The following is a 17,868-nucleotide window of genomic DNA, read 5'->3' on the forward strand; positions in this document are numbered from 1 at the left end:
CTACAGCAAATATTTTTAATATGATTTGAGTACCGTAGATTTACTTACCGATGGCAACTACACTTGTGTTTAGTCTGGGACCTGGACTGGCTCGTTCAATAAATCTGAAGATTTACAGCAGTGAGCTCCATCAGATGCAAAGCATGAAACGGGACACTTACTGAAGCTGCACATATATGCTCGAATCATCTGCCCCAAGCACAAGTTGTGGGAATATTAGCCCATAGACGATGGGATAGATAGCGTAGAAATCTTCACAGAATGAAAGCCGGTGATTCATCAGCTTGTACACAAACCGACGAGAAGGCTTTTGTGAAAATGGAAATGGAGGTGAGTACGGCTCACCAGGTTTATCATTATTCCAAAGCCATAGAGTACTCCTCGTGAATGCTGAGTGGATAAAACGCGGATACAGCCAGGACTTCAGAATTAAAAACAGCACTTTGAAAGTTCGTGAAAAATCGGGTCAACAGTATACAACACAGACACGGATATATTGCTTTCATGGAGCCATAGAAATCATTCACAGGTTTATCTCTGTGAAGTGGACAGCTTTCTGCCGTTACACAGTGTCGTGCCCAGATTATGAAGAATGCACTGCACACGTATTGCGCCCGACTCGGAAGATTGCCCCTGGAGCTCTTCAATATGGTTCCCCCCCAAACATCGCTTGAAAAATTCTGTAAGGTTTCAGGTGAAGAGCCTACAGCAATGTATCAATTTACCTGGAGAGCCAGCCGAGAAAGATCGCACGTTGAAAGGATCTCGTTATGCCAATAACCTCGTAACAGCTCGTAACGCACATTTGCCGAATGCCGATGAACACGGGTAGTGATCTCAAAGAGGACTCTCTAACTCCTTATAGAGGAGTCATTATCATGTTTTCATGACATTCATGCTTGTCGAACTCAGAGTCGTGGAACTTGGACCACCAAAAGCTGTACTTGATCATAATATTGAGCGCTAACTCGAAGCAGCGTGCATGATACCGATGCCCTAGGCGAACACGAGACTCCTAAAATAGATTATACGAGTATCCAAATGTACATGTACTGCTGCAAATAATTTACGAACCAAACACCCCATAGACGAGGCCTTCCTTCCAAGTGCTGCCGACTCCTTCCATGACATCGCTTCCAACCACCTTTCTCTGCACAACGACGCTCGGTACTATCGAGTAACTCCTTAATCTTCCGCTCTCCACCAGCCAAGAAATTGCCTGATCCAGTGCTCGAGAATATGCAAAGGGAGGATAACGAAGGTGAAGGAGGAGGCGGCGAGCACCTGAGCGTGATAGCGCGTACGCGTGAGTGCATTTAGGTGCGAAGGAGTTGTGGAGACGCGTTACGCGATCGGTCTGGGGATATTTTACAGCGTTGGTAGTATTAACCGAGAGACGAAAACTGGGCAAAGGCAAAGGGGGATAAAATGATTCGTTCGACCAGCAATGTCCTGATGAGTCCTGCCAGTTAGTACAAATGCATTATCTCAGACCCTATCCTTTGTTACAGAAAGTGGGATAAGACCGTGCAAGCAAATTGCAATAGCAAAAAATTCAACCTGAAGATATCACACACACCTAGAAATACGATGTCCCATCCTGGAGGTAGCGCGTCCCAAACTCCCCTCAAACGTACTCGGATGTCCCTTTCCATGTCAATATCGTCTTCCAATATGATGGCTACATCGTCGTCCTTGGTATTTGCCTGGTCGGTGAACTTCCTGATGGCAGAGACATGGGAATACCAGCAGGCCACCTTCGGAGCAGAGAGGACCATATGTGGATGAATCGACTCCGAGAACGGTAAGACCAAGTAGTCCTCAGTCGCACAGGTAAGGTTCCAGCCGAGAGTAGAGAATTTAGACTGTGATTTTACGGAGGTACCTGATTTCCTGTCAACCGGACGTGATCTTGATTTGGGCGATTCTGTCCACAGGTCCGATCCGGATTTATCCAAAGGCTCAGGTGACAAGGACAATGCATTTATTTCGGGAGGCCAGCGGAATATAACAGGTGATGCAAGGGATGCGGCCCTTTTGCGCTGCATCCTGACATGGTTCATAATTATGTCAACCAAAGGGCCTTCGCGGTGTACAGCGTCAACATTGGTCCATTCGAGTTGCATTGTAGAACGCAGCACATCCATTTGAGCACGCCTATCTTGACGTCCAGGAAGAGATATTATATATATCTGAGAGGCAATACCGAGCGAGGAAAAAGACCTAATAGTCGTGGTATCTTGATAAGCGTCCAAGTCCGATCCGGAGACGCTTGCGAACAACAATGGCTTTGCTTTCATATGTGGAATTCGATCAAAGGAAGGACATGGTGATACAAATGCGGGAGATATCCGATATGTTGGAAATATGACAAGAACCATGGACCACAAAGCTAGAATAATACCAGATGCCAGAAAAATATACCTGGTCGATCCAAAAGCCCGCCTTATCATGTTGATCCTTTGAATCTTTCCTCCTCAGGTAATACCAAAGATAAGAACAAATAGCAAACAGCGTTAGCGAGTCACGGTTGATAGTGGTGGTAAACTGTAGAAAAGGTGTCAGTTCATATCATTGAACTGTTCTGCGGACATCACGTGATTGATTTGGAACTTCGATCTCACTTTATGTTGTAGTCCTTTGGCTGTAGATTCTATCAATGAAAACATAAGCTGTGTACTCATACAGTTATACTTGTACATATACAGCAGAAAGGAATCGATCTGCAGCTGGAATTGCACTCTCCCCTCTCGACTGAATAATGTGGTAATGATGGCGGTCTATGAAAGATGGTAGAACAGGTAACAATGTTGAATGGCCGAGTCAACAGAACTTCAAAGATAAGAGGACACATTATGTTACTTTATAGTCCTAAGGTTTCAAAACCGATTACGTTTTCCGTGTCGCTTTATCGCTGACTCTGTGGGTGCTCTGCAAAAACATAAACCTGGTGAATGGCAAAGCTTCGAGACAATTTGATAGAATAGTATGCGTACTTTCGATTCTTGAGTTTCGTGCTTTCGGCTACAGGGTCATCAACGTCCATGCTATCACCCAAGCCTCCCGCTAGACTGCTGGTCCCTGGTGCTCTCTTCGGGCCCTTACTATCCTTTTGTCTATCAAATACATCTTTGAGATTACTAGCCAAGGCGCGTTCATGCTCTTCGTTCTCTGCATGAACTGCTTCAGAATGGGATGAGATGTATTCCAATTTCTGGTCCAAAGTTGATAGTACTGCTGAAGTCGTTGCAGCCCTAAAGCCCACTGAAATTCAGCCGGAGAAAGGGAGATACCTGGCTCAGGATAAACTGACCAGCTCTGAAGTGCCGATAAAATACTCTCGATCTTCCCTGGTTCGACATCTCTACCCATCGTATACTCAACTTCAAGCTGTTGCTCCTTTTGATCAAGTTTTCCGCGGAGTAAGTCCAGGTAGATAGCATCGATGATAAGGTCTTCAAGCTCTCGTATCGTAGGCATCTGAAGAGTCTCAAGTAATTGGGAATATGGTAGGATCTATAGTTCCAGTTGTTAGAATGTCGGAACCACTGCAAGATACAAGCGTCGTACCCGACGTTCGGCAGCAAGAGATACGATCGAGAGATATTTGAGTTTGGTAATCTGCGCTTGATTCAACGGTGGTAGATTGTCTTTGTGTTCTAAATCGTAAAGATATTGCTCAGCTGCTTATGATCGGGGATCGTTCACGGTAAGCTCAACTAAGATAGTCCTGGTACGTATTGTACGAGAATAGTTGCAGTAGTGAGATATACGGCGCATGCTGCTCACTGTTTGTAAGCTGGAGGAAGTACATGTAATGTTCATGTTCATTATCATATTCGGAGGGAAGACAGGTTACGCACCTCTTGTATGTTAGGTAATTCTAGTAGCTCTGCAAATACGAATACGCCTGGCGCTGAAGTGGCATCCTGAACCAGCTTCGCTGCTGCTGCTCCTTTTGCAGATTTAGACATGAGCAAGAAAGGCTCTAGCTTGGCAGAAAAGTTTGACCCCAGTTCCATTCTATCAGGTTGGCGGAATGTGACGGATACACGAGGGGTAATTGATTCAGTCCAAGAATGGCAATGAAGGCGTTTGTCCGAGAGGTGGTGCAGATGTTTGGATCAGAGGCTGTTGCCAAACATGATCATATCACCGCAAACAACGCCTGAAGATATTGCCAGTGAAATTCCGAATCACATCGCTGGCTTTTGGTGTTGAATGCTGCGTAATTGTAATCTACTCGATATGTTTAACCCACGCATCCCCAGACGTAAGTTACGAACCATTGGGACTATATAGCGCAATTTCCTTTTTTAATATTAACGTACGCTCCTATCACTGCCCCAGCAATTGGGAGGTTGAGTGATGTCAATGCCCAACTGTGACATATCTGTAAATATTTCTGACGGAAGTGAGCCTGCGAGTTAAGAGCCTAGCCGAATGTAAGAATAGCGCTGTTTGCAGCTGTGGGAACTAGATGCTTGTGCGGCTCTGGGTATCAGCCGCTTGAAGGCTTTCCATCTGTCAGCATCTGTTCACTTTGACTGTTCCGCCCAAAGTTACACCCCGGCTTTTACTGTGAGATTCATTCATCATATTGCCTGAAGGCTGTTCTCAGAACTGTGGAACCTTGGGATAACACGGTTCTTATATATATAGGCAACCCTAGCCTGGTTGGGTTTCTCTGGACCAAAATTGGTCTTCGCTTTCTTTGCTACGTGGCTTGCTCTATCGTCGTAACATGTCCGCAGCCAGCGTTCCCACTGTCGACTCTGCAATACGTGTCGTCGTCACTCCAGCGCAATCGTCGTACTTTGCTGGAGAGCCATTTTCTGTTAAAATCACATTTACAAACACCCGAACACCAGAGTCGCCTGAACGGTCGCCTTCTACTTCGCGAACGCATAAGCGTGGTGCTCATTCCATTAGCTCTGCCCCACTAGCGAGACCTCCAACTTCGCCTGGTCTCCCTCGAACGGTTGTTCCTCGACCGTTGGCTCGCAGTTTGAGTAACGATGGAGATAAGCCAGCAAGGAAAGGGCTTATTGGGCGGGATTATACGCAAAGAAATGGTGCTGGAACGCCAGATCTATTAGAGGAAAAGAGGCAGATGTTATTAGCGAAGACGAGGTCTCTCTCGGTGGATATTCCATCCCATGAACTCGGGAAGCAAAAAGCAGGGGAGGCCGAAGATAGCAAGCCAGTATATGTGCGAGCATATGATGAGTTTTCGCCAGCCAGTAAGTTATGATTTCCCTGTATGTATTTTAGCCGCTCATTCCGTTCTAGGCGCCAACCCTACCCTTGTGCCCTCTCCTTCAGTTTTGGCGCGTACACCTGGCCTTTCACTGTCATCCAAACACCCCCATGCACGAAAACAATCAGTATTTGATGGCCAAATATCGTTTCAGGACTCACAAAAACCTTTGCCAAACTCACCATCTCTCCCGAGTACATCTAGTGCATCCAATTCAGCCTTTTCGCTTACATTGGATCCCATTGCAGAGACTGCACAGTCTCCATATCCTGCATCGCCTTTACCAGGATCGCCTCCTCTCCCTCTTACCGACACTCTCGAAATCCAATCATCATTGAAAACTGACTCACATTCTTATCCTCCACGCCCTTCCCAAAACCCCATAGCCCGTCGCCCATCGCAAGTCGGTCTAGGTCACGGCGCTCCACCTGCATCACTGCATACACATGTAACACCTCGGACTGCATTCTCATCCACATTTCCTCGAGCAAATACAGAATTGATACTTTACTCATACGTGCAGCTTGTTGGCACACTTTCCGTCTCACCTTTACCTGGAGTGATAATGTCGCCAGAGCAAACCCACACACTGAAAGCTCTTCGCACGAGTTTGCTAAAACGCCCGGTAGTGGGGGGCGGTAGCATGGATATCAGCTCGTCGTTGCATTCACGTCCACAAATAGTGGGTCGCAGAAAATCCCACAGTCGCTCTTCGTCGCTATCCAGCAGCATTTTCTCTCTACTGTCGCCCTCATCTTATGCAAACTCATCATCAACTTCCCTCCCCGCATCTCAAACATGGTCTCCCGCAAATCGTACACGTCCATCGCAATCAGTATCTTCACTCGGGTCTGGGTTCCAAGCACAAGCTGGCATTGGCTTGGGATTGGTGAACGGGGGTCTAGAAGAAGATATCGACCCTGAAACTCCTCTACCTACATTCGAAGTGCAACCTGCGATGCTGGCCGTTGACTTGTCTCTCGCACCGGGAGAGTCTCGTAGCTGTACGTGAGCCATTCTGAATATATGCTATGAGGGTGAATGAACTCATTGTTTTCTGGTTTCAAGATACCTATACAATCAATCTACCAGAGAACCTCCCACCGACCTTCAAAGGCCGGTCGTTGAAGTTCTCGTACGAGTTAATCGTGGGTACTTGCCGTGCAGGTTCATCTCCTCAATCTTCCAGTAATCTGGGTCCAACGGGTGCAAATGGCATCAGCAGGATCATGAAAGTTCCTATTCGACTATACAATAATGTCACAGGTATGGTTTCTCATATCCTGCTACTATCAGCAAACTCAACTTTCTTCTGGCTTTCAGTTGGCAAGCCACAGATGCCATACGACTTACTCTGGCCTGTTGCTAAAAGGCGCGATCCACTCTCCGTAGTAGCACCTAAAGTTATTGAGGATTTGTCGAGTATATCGAAAGGACCAAGAAAATCGTCACCGACCTCCCGTACGTGTTCTAGTTCTTTTCCCGCTTATACTGTTCTAAAAACAACATTAGAAAACACGGGTTGTGGGACGCTCGACGACTTGCGAGAATACGGAAAGCGTCTGCTTTCTACGTTCCCTGATTCGGAGAATTCACAAAATAAAGCCAGTTCGAACCCTGATTTGATACCGCCTGTGCTTAACGATATTGAACGAGACCTTGAGAGGGAAAGAGAGGGAGGGGCATTGACAGGATGTAGTGAGGGTGTGGAGATCATGACTAGAAATTCTAAGAAAGGTGGACTGTGCAATCTATGTAGTACGTTCTTACTGACCAACTTCTCATATGGCTGTTAGTTTCGTACGACGTCAACAAAGACGGAGTGAAAGTGGCTGTTCTAACTTTCACCAAATCTGCTTATAGGCTAGGCGAAACAGTCTTGGGTGTGGTGGAGCTCAATGATCGGTCAAGTCGTGCTCGAGTACTATCGGTGCGTGATATTTTGACATACTATGCTAACACCCAGCAGTGACATTTCATTTTCAACCCCTTGATTATAGCTGTCTGCGATATTGGAAGCCCAAGAATCACTACCTTCTTCCATTTCAGCTGGTGGTTCACGACACATGCGTCGAGTGCACGCAGAGCACTATTCGTCCTTTGTGGCATCCACATTACGGACTACATTCTCATTGGATATCCCATCAGATGCCAGTCCCGCGTTCCAGGTTAAAATTGGGGGTACCCCTTCGCAGACATCTGGATCGACCGGTGGCCTGGAATGGAGAGTCCGGCTATGTCTGTTGGTATCGGTTGCTGCAGAAACGTCGCATATGGGGCCTGACGGTGCAAGGCTCAAACAGCTTGTGAGGGATGGACCTAAGGGGGAATGGGGTACGTCTTGGAAGGCATCTGCGACTATCGCACCCTTCGAACGGCCACAGCCAGATACCAATGACACTAAGCAACAACCAACTACCTGGACACAGTATTTTGTCTCGTCATTCCTTGGTACGGGTGAAAGAGAATACCACGATGGAGACGAAGATCCTGATGAGGAGCAAGCGTGGAAAGTAGCAAGAGACGAGGAAGCGGATTGGAAGGAAGTAAAGGTGGAGACTGTGGAGTGCGAGGTTCCTATAAGTGTGTGGCCCGGTAATACAGCATTCAAAGCCATGGACGTGGTCTTTGACGTGTAGGAGGCAAAGTCTGGTACAGGGTCCTACCACTGTCAACTCTCGCGACGATGTTGGTTTGAGCCCCTCGAGCGGGTGGCGTCTTCCCCACATGGTCATTACAGTAATAGGGTGTTCTCGGGACCGAAGGCAATTGCACCGCAAAGCGTCCACGTTTTATGGGGACATGAAATTCCGACATCTGGGGTTTTTATGACGGCTACGTAGGCCATTGTGGGACGCTCTCAGATTCCAGTGGTGTGTACTAAGTTGGTACAATATATTGACTCCAGGGGGGGTGGGGAAGAAAAGAGGCTCAATGATTTACTCGCGGACCTCAATGAATTGCCAAATCGCGAAGGAAAGCAGTGCTATATGAGATTTCCGTATATGAAGTGCCTCGGTGACTGTACGGTTTGTAGGGGCTCATGAGGTGGAATACCTCGAATATGACGCGATTGTGGACCTGTTTATAGCTGAGATATAGATGACACAAATGGTACTTTGAGTAAGGACAAAGAATGCAAGGGCGGAGCTTGGTGCAGTGGACAGGTGTTCAGTAAAATTGCCAGTAATTGATCGAATGGGTGGGCCATGTGACCTGTCAGGTGGACAGGGTGGTGAAATTCAGGCGCTCGTTTTGGTTACCACCGGCTTGAGGGGCAGCCCAAGCCTGAGCTGGGTATTCCTTACAGACACCGTAGCATCACTATTCTCTTCTCTGGTTTGCTCTCACCTGCTGCATTCGCATATCCTTCGTTTAGACCAGTTCTATCCTATTTTATCGCTGCGGCGCCAGTCCGAGCTGTTCCTTGCTCTGTTTGCCTTTCTATTGCAATTGGAACAAGAGATCAGTCAAATTTAAAGGAGGGACACCTGGTACGTGCGCAGCCTTTTTTGTGTCCTCGGAACGTTGAATTTAGGTTCTTGCTAGTGTCACCTACTTTACAACAGTCAGTACGCTGAAAGGAGAAAACCAGACCATAAAGCAAGTGAATTGCTGGTTCCTGAGTCACACGACGTGTAAGCAGCGGTGGCCGTCTTCAACGGTTATATCTTTCGCAAACCTATTACCGCCACGATGCAGTACTCAAACAGTGCCCAACAACATCCTTTCCCTGACGACTTTGACCGTAAAAATCGTTTCCTTACTCCACCAAGCCCAGATTCAGGCTCCGGAACACATAGAGAGCGCGCTACCAGCCAGCCGCCCCGCAGTAACGGCCAGACCTTTCTCAGTTCTCCCTCGTCTCAGCACATAATCCCTACAAGCCTGGGAGGAGCTGGAGGAGCGCCCTGGTCAAACTCACGCATGGCGTCCGGTCTCAATCCAAACAGCCGTACGGCTTTACCCTCCTCTGTTCCCACACGTAGTTCTTCTTTCTCTGCAAACCAACAAACTCACTTTTCATCTGCGATGCGCGAATCGCGCGCATTTGCTTCCACCTTTGAGGACGACGAATCTGAGGCCCTCTCCGACACGTATGACGAGCGATATGTCCCGCCATCGATGTCTTCAAACAGAGGTAGACCTTATGCCCCCGATCTTGCTCGTAGCAGATCACAGTCTTTAGCTACTACTACTCGCCCTGGACCCATCGGAAGTCCGCTGCAGCCTCAAGGTCTTTGGCCTGAATCTCCTTCTCTGTCTTCAAATCCGCTCAATATCCCTGGCTCACGTTATGGCGAGATCAAGCCGCCTGGCAGCAGCCGGTATGGTTCCCTTGGAACTCTGGGCAGGTCTCCTCTGAGTAACACTCTTGATTCACCCATTGGCAGTGCCAATGGTTTTTCTAATAGACAAACCATCGACATATCAAATATGAGTCCGTTCGTGCGAGATGTTGGTCAGATCTTGTTGGATGACGGTTCTGCATTCCGCGAACTGTGGGCAGGCATGCATCCTCCTAGAGATGAAAATGGTGGTGGCGGTAGTGGTACCACTAGCAGGCGGCATAGTGTTAGTGTAGTGCAACCGAGGAGGCCCACCATAGTAGGATTCAATGCACCTGGTAATGATGACGAACCTAGTCGGCCCTCGCTGTTTCAATCACAGCCGTTTGGTCGAGGTGGATTGATGTTGTCAGATGACGATCTTGCAGCTGATCTCAATATGCTCAACTTGAGTGCGAAAGAAAATGGCCCCGCATCTTCGTCTCATCCTCCTAGCCAGCCCTCTTCACTGCCTATCTATGCCCCGCTTTCCCGCAGTCCCCCCTCCTCGGATCGCATCTCCCCGTACCAATCTATCAATCTCAGCATACCCTCAGGCAACTCTTTTGCCTCTCGTCAGCACTACGGCTCTCCCAGTGATAGCGGGTTATCCGCTGGCGGAAGCCCGTCCCGAGGTCATTTCGACCAGCAGGTTCCTGAATCGTACTTCAATTCTGGTGCAGGTGCTCAACAGACACAATTGACTGCACGGTTCATCCCCGGTCAGGGCATTCAATACCTGCCTCAGCAGGGTAATGGAATCACAGGCATGACTCGCAATGTTTCCATTGGCGCGGGTTCTATGGCCTCACCGATCTCTCCGACTAGTGGACGAGCCATACATCCGCAGCAGGGCCCATTTTACCCTCAGCAGATTCAGCGACGTCCCTCGGATGCAAACCCTGCTAATATCGCTGATCTTGGTAAGGGCGTGCCGCTTTCTTCCGTGCCGGCTTCTTGGCCGTTGTACATTGTCGAATTTAAAGCTGGTCGCACTGACCTGTTTTACTTGACCGACCTGAGCCTAGACATTAGAGTTGGTGACCTTGTGATTGTAGAGGCGGACCGCGGAAAGGATCTGGGTAAAGTTGTCAATGATAGTATTACGTTAAAGGAAGTAGAAGCCTTCCAGAGGGAGCAAAGGGAGCGGATTGGATTCGGCGATGGAGGTCCGATGAGCCCTGGAGGAGCACAGGGAGGAGCTAGTGGTAAAAAGGAGATCAATCCCAAAATGATCTACGGAAAAGCGCAACCTCATGATACGCAGTGCGTATCCATTCACTTCCATTTTCCCTTTTACTTAAAGTCATTATGCCACCGCTAGGCACTTGGTTACTAAAATACAAGATGAAGTCAAGGCACTTCAGTTGTGTCAGAGTAAAGTTCGACAAAAGAAATTGCCGATGGAGGTTATAGATGCTGAGTATCAGTGGTTAGTATTTCCATCCTTACATTTCGAAACGATTGGTAATCAATTTGGATCTAGGGATCGACGCAAATTAACATTTTACTTTATCGCTGAGAAGCGAATTGATTTCCGAGAGCTTGTACGAGAACTATTCCGGTAAGTAGAAGATAATGTGTCGGTAGGATATAGCTAATGCCATCTTTCCCGTATAGACTATACAAAACAAGGATCTGGATGGCCTCACTTCAAGGCTCTGGCGGATACGAACAGTAGTCCCTCGATCGATGAACATAAAGGAAGGAAACAAAAGATTTTATCAACACAGGCCATTTAATCTGACCTTACACGACCTATCATGCCTTTCCCGATTCATTTCGTCTTTATCTAGATATGCAATATCCGTTCTGTGTTTGGGTTACATTTACCACCTCTAGCACTGCCTAGATTTCCCCACTTTCTCATAAATTCGTTGTGCTTGTACCTGTGATTCCTGGTTACCGTGACAGCAAACCATGCATGCATGAACTATTATTTCTATTCTTTTTTACCGTTTTTGCAATGTACGTTAAGAATGTCTTCAGATGGTCCATATCTTCACTCTTCTCTGTTTTTTTGTTTCGTTTTGTTCCTGCCGACACCTAATATTCATCTATAAAGATAAAAGAGAGTCATTTGACTATGTGATGTGCATTTTTCGTACATCCTGTATTACTACTGTATATTCTCTGAAATATAGTACGCCCTTTATGCAATTTAGACAAGTGAAACCTTGGACATACATCTTCTGCGCAGTGTGATACTTAAAAACTTTTATTTCACTGTTAGTCTTGATAACACCTGTAAACGGTTCAACCTCGTGCGGGAGGCTGTTGATGTTTACAAGAGAACTTCAGGTAATAATGACTGTCATTGGCAGGTTTGGAAAATACTTGGAAAGGCTAAATCACACTGGCGATCATATGTAAGCCTGAATTTAATGAAGATGTGTAATGTAGTAGATGGGTGATACAGGAAAGGCGACGGGGATATCGATACATCAATAGGGTTGGTAGGATTGTAAGATAATCAGCAATGTAGCGTCTGGCTGATAAAACGGCGTGGGGAATGTCAATCTTGACTACTGATGACTGGGATTGCTGATGTCGGTAGTCATAGCGGTAGATTCGGGTTTATCCTTGTTGACCTTTCTTTCTGCAGTTACTGGGAGCCAATATGAGCACAGTGGATAAGGTTGGAATGATCCTTCAACTTACCCCAAGTTCGACGATCCATTGGACACTGCTGCTTCGATGCTGCTGTTCCAATCCACTTTAATAGGCAATGCATGTGAAATACATGACTGCATTCACCCCAAACTATATATAAAATGAGTCAATACCACACAGCCCCTTTACGATAGACAAGACTCACTTAATGGACAATCATCCCCTGGCACTTTGCAGGACGGACAGCAACCTTCATAAGGAACTCGACATATACCACATACGTCCCCTTCGTCGTCAGCCTCGGGATTCCCAGTGTCCCAACGCCATTGTGCGACTGCGTTCCAGTGCTTGACGTTGACTTTCATGCTGGGCTCCTGCAAGGAAAGGTCATGGTTGAAGGGAAGTATTTGGTGCTATGTACGCGTCGGTTTACTTGGGCACGTGATTACACGCGTTCCTTTCTGAGTCCCATCTTCCTCCCGCTCTCCATCAGATTTGTTGTCCTCTTCAAGGCTTAAGCTTGATTTGCCACCATTCTGTTGCTATACCTTGTCTCGTGGCTGTATATACAATGCGGGATCATTCGGGCGGCGACCAGGAAAGAGGAAACGATATCTGTGATCATTTTGATACTGTCAGTTGTGGTGAGAAAGTTTTGACATCCAATTTCCTTTACTTTCCCATTTATGATTCCGTTATCGCGTCTTACCATGCAGACAGACTGGGTTATCTGCACAGGGAGGCTTTCCCATTATCTGAGAAAGCTGAGGAAAGGCTTGGTGTCTTGGTTAGAATTGCTGACATCCTCGGCCTCGATGATATCTCCTTTTTAAGGTGGAAGATGTCCAACTTTATAATTCGGCGCAGCTCTAATGCACCACCGTAGTTACTCTTCTGCCATCTCACATCTCTCTTCAGAAGAGTTAGACCTTAAAAGGTCCCTCAACCGTCTCAACTTTGCCGAAAAGGAACTTGCCATAAATCTAAGAGCTGCAAAGCGTGAAAGGTCCCTCATAGAAAAGTAATCTTTACATCTCTCTTGCACTGCTCTTCGTGCTGATTGTGCCTTCTTTTATTTTTATAATAGATGGCGCAATGATATACAAGGCGAGCTTAGTCGAGAAAATGTCGCAACTTTTGATAGACAGAAGGAAGTTATTATGAGGAAAGCCAAAGAATACAGGAAAGGACTGGATATCTTGTTGGTAGGTTTCTGATTGAAGATGTGGATATGTTGCTACCCTGACAACAAACCATCAGACTCAGATGCCTGGTGAAACTCCGGTCACGATCACAGAATTGGTTGCCCAGAAAGACCGGATATATCGAGAAGAGAAAGAGCTCAAAGTAAAATATGCCAAGGTCAAAGCCTTTCAAGGTCTACCGCCGGTAGGTAGTCAACCTAAGCTAATGGACTATTCTCTAAGTACAACTCGTGTGCAGAATTTAGAACTTGCTCGAATCGAGTTAATCCAAGCTCAGGATGAACAAATGAGACTAGTCCAACTTCGTGAACGGCTACTTGGAAGAATGGCTGATGCTGTCTCGTAAGAGATTATCAGAAAGGGTCACAGTGCTCAAAGGCCCCTTTAGAGTTGTCATACTTGATAAATATACTTAAGGTATGAAATGCCTTTTGAGCTGCCTTTCGTTATCAAGGTCTGAGCTAGTAGGCTAACCTTGAGGGCCGTCTATCATAAGGTTGCTTAAGCATAGCATCTTCTTGAAGGTATGTCGTAAAACTGAAAAGAATTGTGTTACTGGCCCTCTTTTTTATTTTTAGTTTGGGACGTAATATCATACCTCGTAGTTCGATCGTGGCCATCGGCGCAGCCTTAACAATAGCAGCCCTTCATGTGTGTTCTCGGCATAGATCTGAAACTGCTATGTTGCGAACCAGTCGTGCATGCGGAACTTGCCGCAAATCAAAGTTTCGCAATCGTGACGACCTCAATAATGTTATGCAAAACTCTCAAATAACAAATAACACTCCCGGAATCTTACACTGGGACAGATTGTCAGTGAGAGTGAATATCTTTAGGTCGTCCTTCCAACTTATAATTATATTGGAAACAAAGCTTGCTATAAAGACATTTTGCGGGCTGACAACAATGTGCAGCTTCCACAGTGCTCATCATGATCATCTATCAAATCAGTATCCTTTGGTGGCACCGGTTTCTGATGATAGCTTTGGTTAAAGGGAAGCGGTCGGAGGGACTGAATGAGCAGCCACCCAACTTGAGCTCACTATGCATCTGAAAATCTGCGAAATATGGGTTATGAATTTAGTAGCGCTATTAGGGGTAGCTACGCAAGTGCTTCCTACGCCTACGAGTTCAAGTTCGAGCTACTAGGTACGTTGATTTTTCCTACCTAGTCAGAATTCCTGTAACGTTTAATCTTCAGTGAGTGCGATCATTAGCTCGTGGAATGTTCTAGCTAAAGGCCTTCCAGCTATCGAGAGCAAGTGCCTGCTTCTAGTCAGGGATACCTCAAAGTAGGTTCCTTTCACTTTTCCCAGATGTTAATCTCAAGTGATGGGTTATTGTAGAGTGCCACTTTTGATGCTGCTGGTGACAGTATTTCCGGTTGGGAAACTGCTGTAAACCCCACCGCTTTTGTCGCGGACTCCATCGCGGACTCCACCACTTCTGTCGCGGGCCCCACCGCTTCTGTCGTTTCCTCAGTCATGCTTACAATCACTACGACTTTCAGGGCGACTTCCACGCTGGCGGACGTTTCACGGTCCAACACCGATGCTATTGCGGGTGGCGCAGCTGGGGGTGTAGCTGGCCTTGCAATCATCATCATAAGTGCCATTTTATTCATGCGCCGACGTGCGAAGGTCATTGATCCATTGATGGAGGAATCTGCACATCGTAGCACAGGGACCTTAGGGCCACACGTTTCGTCGTTGTTTCGCCCATCTTCAATAACACCTTCAGCTGTTGAAGGACATGTCAGACCCTTTGGAATAGACCTAGATTCTCACAATAGCTTGGCGATGCAACCTCAACCCCGATCATCCTCGATGCTACCACCGGGTAGGAAGGAACACTTCGCCATGTCTACCAACACCACCGAGTCGGATATTATTAACAATCCACTCACTCAGGCTACACTCCAGTCACCTTTGTCAATGATATCTCCGGCACACTACGAAGAGTTCCGCGCTGGTACTGATCCTGTTGATAACTCACGTGCTCAATTTGCATCTCGGCCATCCTCGACAGTACCATCGTATAGGACAGAGTATGATTTCGGATCTGCCGGAATCGCAGAACCTGATCTACAGAGTTACATACCTGTCCAGTCTTCTCCTCGATTAGTCACAGCGCCTTACAGCAATATGGAGTCTAGCACTTTCAATGCATCACTCATTCAACCTTCGTTACGACCATTCCCAGGGTCAACACCACGTAGCACGGAATGCGATCCAAGGCTGCCTGGGATCACTGGCTCAGTGACTTCCAACCATCCACCTATGCGAACTAGGCCTCTATCGTCTTCGGCATTGCAACTGTCTAGGACGGGAAATCGAGTATGGCATGGGAGCACAACCGAGCCGTGTCCTCCTAATTACTCATCTTCGCAACCCTCCTTTCGACCATCGTCAGTGGTACCATCGTTTAGGACAGCAGAGAGCGACATGCCCGCTGGTACCACCGAATCTGATCTCCCTGCCTATTCAAGTGTTGCCGCTCGGTCTCGACGGTCCTCGGCGGCGCCATCGTATAGTACTAGGCCTAACACCATCGTCGAGCCGAATCTTGTTCTCGATCCCGTCCCAGCTTTACCTCGAATGCCCTCTATCACGCTTCCTTATGGAGACGGACGTCAAATAGGGTGGTCCAGTGAGACCATCTAAGTGAATCTCACTGTACCTCCATGCTTCGTATGGGAAGCCCTTTATCCTGGCGGTACTGTACTGTGAGATTAGTATTCTGTCACACAGTCGGCCACCCCCAACCTGTGGGAATCCGCGCGTTTGATTGCTAGAGGGCTAGAGTAACAGCCACTTACCAACCAATGTGTTATACGAGATTTCGTCTAGTAAAATAGGAATCGTTTCGTCTATCTAGAATCTCGGTACACTTTCAAGTTAGTCTACTCCCCCCCAAGTTACCGCATCCTGGCTATCTCAAGAGTCCAACCATAAAATTTTGATCATTGTCCATGTTTCTCTCTTTCCTGATGCAGCTCATGGTTTTGTCGTTCAGCCTACTGGTTAGTCATCGCTATAGCTCATATCTGTCTTCCATGCATACTTCCTTGACACATCGCTTTCCTTGACATCGCCTTCCGTGTGTCACTCCCTTGCACAGCCACTCGTTTATGTATGTTATCATCTCGCTATCATCCTAACTTATTATTCCATCATCTATGAACCAATGAGCACCATCTTCGGTGTGTCTCTAGTCAGTGGTCGATCGAACGGAAGGTTGAACTTATCAAAGGTAACATTGTATTATGTGCGAAGGTCAGTAACATCGTGTGCATAATTTTCTTTGCCTTTGAACACAGACGTAACGATATACATGCGAAAGAACAAGTCTGGCAGTGCCATTTCTCCCGAAGGGCCTCATGGCCTCGTCCTCATGGCAAACTCTGGTGACTCTTTATAATCGACGATCAGCTCTCTTTGTGTAGTTGCTTCTCATAACAAAGAAACCTCGAGAGTGTAAATTTCCCTCTTGCTTCAAGTTCTTGTCCGCTAAACTACCATTTCTCTTCATGAATAACTTTATTCAAGGAGTGGCTCATCTTCTGGGATGGCCATTGTCAACTAACAGCCTCTCGTATACCTTACAAGAGTCATCTCAAGGCCTGACTTCACTGGATCAAGTGAGTTTGTGATAACCACTGAAGGAATACAAGTTTAAACATTAACATTATTTATTCTATTCTAGCGTGTAGAGAGTGACAAAACCGGATAAACCCGGTCTCTGCCAAAGCAAACATTGTTCTCCATGGAGTTTAGCCACCACTTCATGGAGTCACCATTGTTCTCCTAGGAGCACAATTGTACTCCTAGGAGTCATTATACTGTAGCAAGTAGCACCTCCGACTATAAGTAGTAGGGGGTTTAGTATAGGAATACCTCAGTCGTTTCTATAGCCTCTCGGGCAGCGGCTGAGGTATTTTACATTACATTTATTAGAGATCACCTTAAACTAACATCTATTATAGTTTCACTTAGTTTTATGAGGTTATAAGCCCTGGTGCGCAAAAGCTACACAGGAAATAATTCTTATTCGAAACGGCAACCTCGAAACCATGACCACAGCACACAATACATCCGCATGTCCAGTTCTCACTGGACCCAACAATTTTCAAATATGGAAACTCCGGATCATCTCAAAGCTACGTCGGGAAAAAGTTCTCCAGGTTGTTACTGGAGAGGAGCTTAAGCCCTCACCAGGAAAACCTACCTCCTCGGAGGATCCAGAGATCACCTGGATACTTAAGGATGAGAAGGCACATGGAATCATCCAGGACCACATCTCTGATGCCCTCCTAATGAGGACTGGAGACCTCACCAGCTCCAAGGAGTTATTTGATAAACTTGTCTCACTCTATCAGACATCCAACATTGCCTCGGCCTTCTATTCATTCCAGCAACTCACCAAATTGTCCTGGGATGGGACATCACCTATCTAGGACCAC

At 46.8% G+C, this 17,868-nt stretch overlaps 7 protein-coding genes across 7 annotated transcripts; 5 read left to right on the forward strand and 2 right to left on the reverse strand.

The window, feature by feature from the left end:
* Positions 1 to 2,629: 2,629 nt before the first annotated feature.
* On the reverse strand, positions 2,630 to 4,075 carry SERLADRAFT_479136 (uncharacterized protein; the record flags this gene model as incomplete). The annotated part of the gene is made up of 7 exons (XM_007323644.1): positions 2,630 to 2,780; positions 2,863 to 2,931; positions 2,997 to 3,254; positions 3,314 to 3,516; positions 3,571 to 3,659; positions 3,721 to 3,799; positions 3,864 to 4,075. 6 exons carry the CDS (start codon positions 4,020 to 4,022, stop codon positions 2,880 to 2,882), a joined length of 840 nt encoding a protein of 279 aa, XP_007323706.1.
* Positions 4,076 to 4,744: 669 nt separating this feature from the next.
* On the forward strand, positions 4,745 to 7,899 carry SERLADRAFT_443044 (uncharacterized protein; the record flags this gene model as incomplete). The annotated part of the gene is made up of 7 exons (XM_007323645.1): positions 4,745 to 5,243; positions 5,293 to 6,264; positions 6,329 to 6,526; positions 6,584 to 6,721; positions 6,773 to 6,997; positions 7,057 to 7,190; positions 7,261 to 7,899. 7 exons carry the CDS (start codon positions 4,745 to 4,747, stop codon positions 7,897 to 7,899), a joined length of 2,805 nt encoding a protein of 934 aa, XP_007323707.1.
* Positions 7,900 to 8,551: 652 nt separating this feature from the next.
* On the forward strand, positions 8,552 to 11,752 carry SERLADRAFT_418377 (uncharacterized protein; the record flags this gene model as incomplete). Its single annotated transcript, XM_007323646.1, has 5 exons — positions 8,552 to 8,754; positions 8,810 to 10,854; positions 10,913 to 11,020; positions 11,075 to 11,152; positions 11,209 to 11,752. 4 exons carry the CDS (start codon positions 8,957 to 8,959, stop codon positions 11,267 to 11,269), a joined length of 2,145 nt encoding a protein of 714 aa, XP_007323708.1.
* A 132-nt stretch (positions 11,753 to 11,884) lies between these two features.
* Positions 11,885 to 12,631, reverse strand: SERLADRAFT_479147 (uncharacterized protein; the record flags this gene model as incomplete). Its single annotated transcript, XM_007323647.1, has 3 exons — positions 11,885 to 12,196; positions 12,250 to 12,351; positions 12,407 to 12,631. 3 exons carry the CDS (start codon positions 12,564 to 12,566, stop codon positions 12,114 to 12,116), a joined length of 345 nt encoding a protein of 114 aa, XP_007323709.1.
* A 712-nt stretch (positions 12,632 to 13,343) lies between these two features.
* Positions 13,344 to 14,113, forward strand: SERLADRAFT_402063 (uncharacterized protein; the record flags this gene model as incomplete). Its single annotated transcript, XM_007323648.1, has 6 exons — positions 13,344 to 13,402; positions 13,462 to 13,590; positions 13,645 to 13,748; positions 13,795 to 13,823; positions 13,903 to 13,930; positions 13,985 to 14,113. The coding sequence occupies 3 exons, from the start codon at positions 13,468 to 13,470 to the stop codon at positions 13,820 to 13,822; spliced, it is 255 nt and encodes an 84-aa protein (XP_007323710.1).
* Positions 14,114 to 15,496: 1,383 nt separating this feature from the next.
* On the forward strand, positions 15,497 to 16,522 carry SERLADRAFT_479149 (uncharacterized protein; the record flags this gene model as incomplete). The annotated part of the gene is made up of 1 exon (XM_007323649.1): positions 15,497 to 16,522. The coding sequence occupies one exon, from the start codon at positions 15,551 to 15,553 to the stop codon at positions 16,067 to 16,069; it is 519 nt and encodes a 172-aa protein (XP_007323711.1).
* A 956-nt stretch (positions 16,523 to 17,478) lies between these two features.
* Positions 17,479 to 17,862, forward strand: SERLADRAFT_443047 (uncharacterized protein; the record flags this gene model as incomplete). Its single annotated transcript, XM_007323650.1, has 1 exon — positions 17,479 to 17,862. The coding sequence occupies one exon, from the start codon at positions 17,479 to 17,481 to the stop codon at positions 17,860 to 17,862; it is 384 nt and encodes a 127-aa protein (XP_007323712.1).
* Between the last annotated feature and the right edge of the window lie 6 nt (positions 17,863 to 17,868).

Source organism: Serpula lacrymans, assembly GCF_000218685.1.
Source record: "Serpula lacrymans var. lacrymans S7.9 unplaced genomic scaffold SERLAscaffold_16, whole genome shotgun sequence".
Lineage (NCBI taxonomy): Eukaryota > Fungi > Basidiomycota > Agaricomycetes > Boletales > Serpulaceae > Serpula > Serpula lacrymans.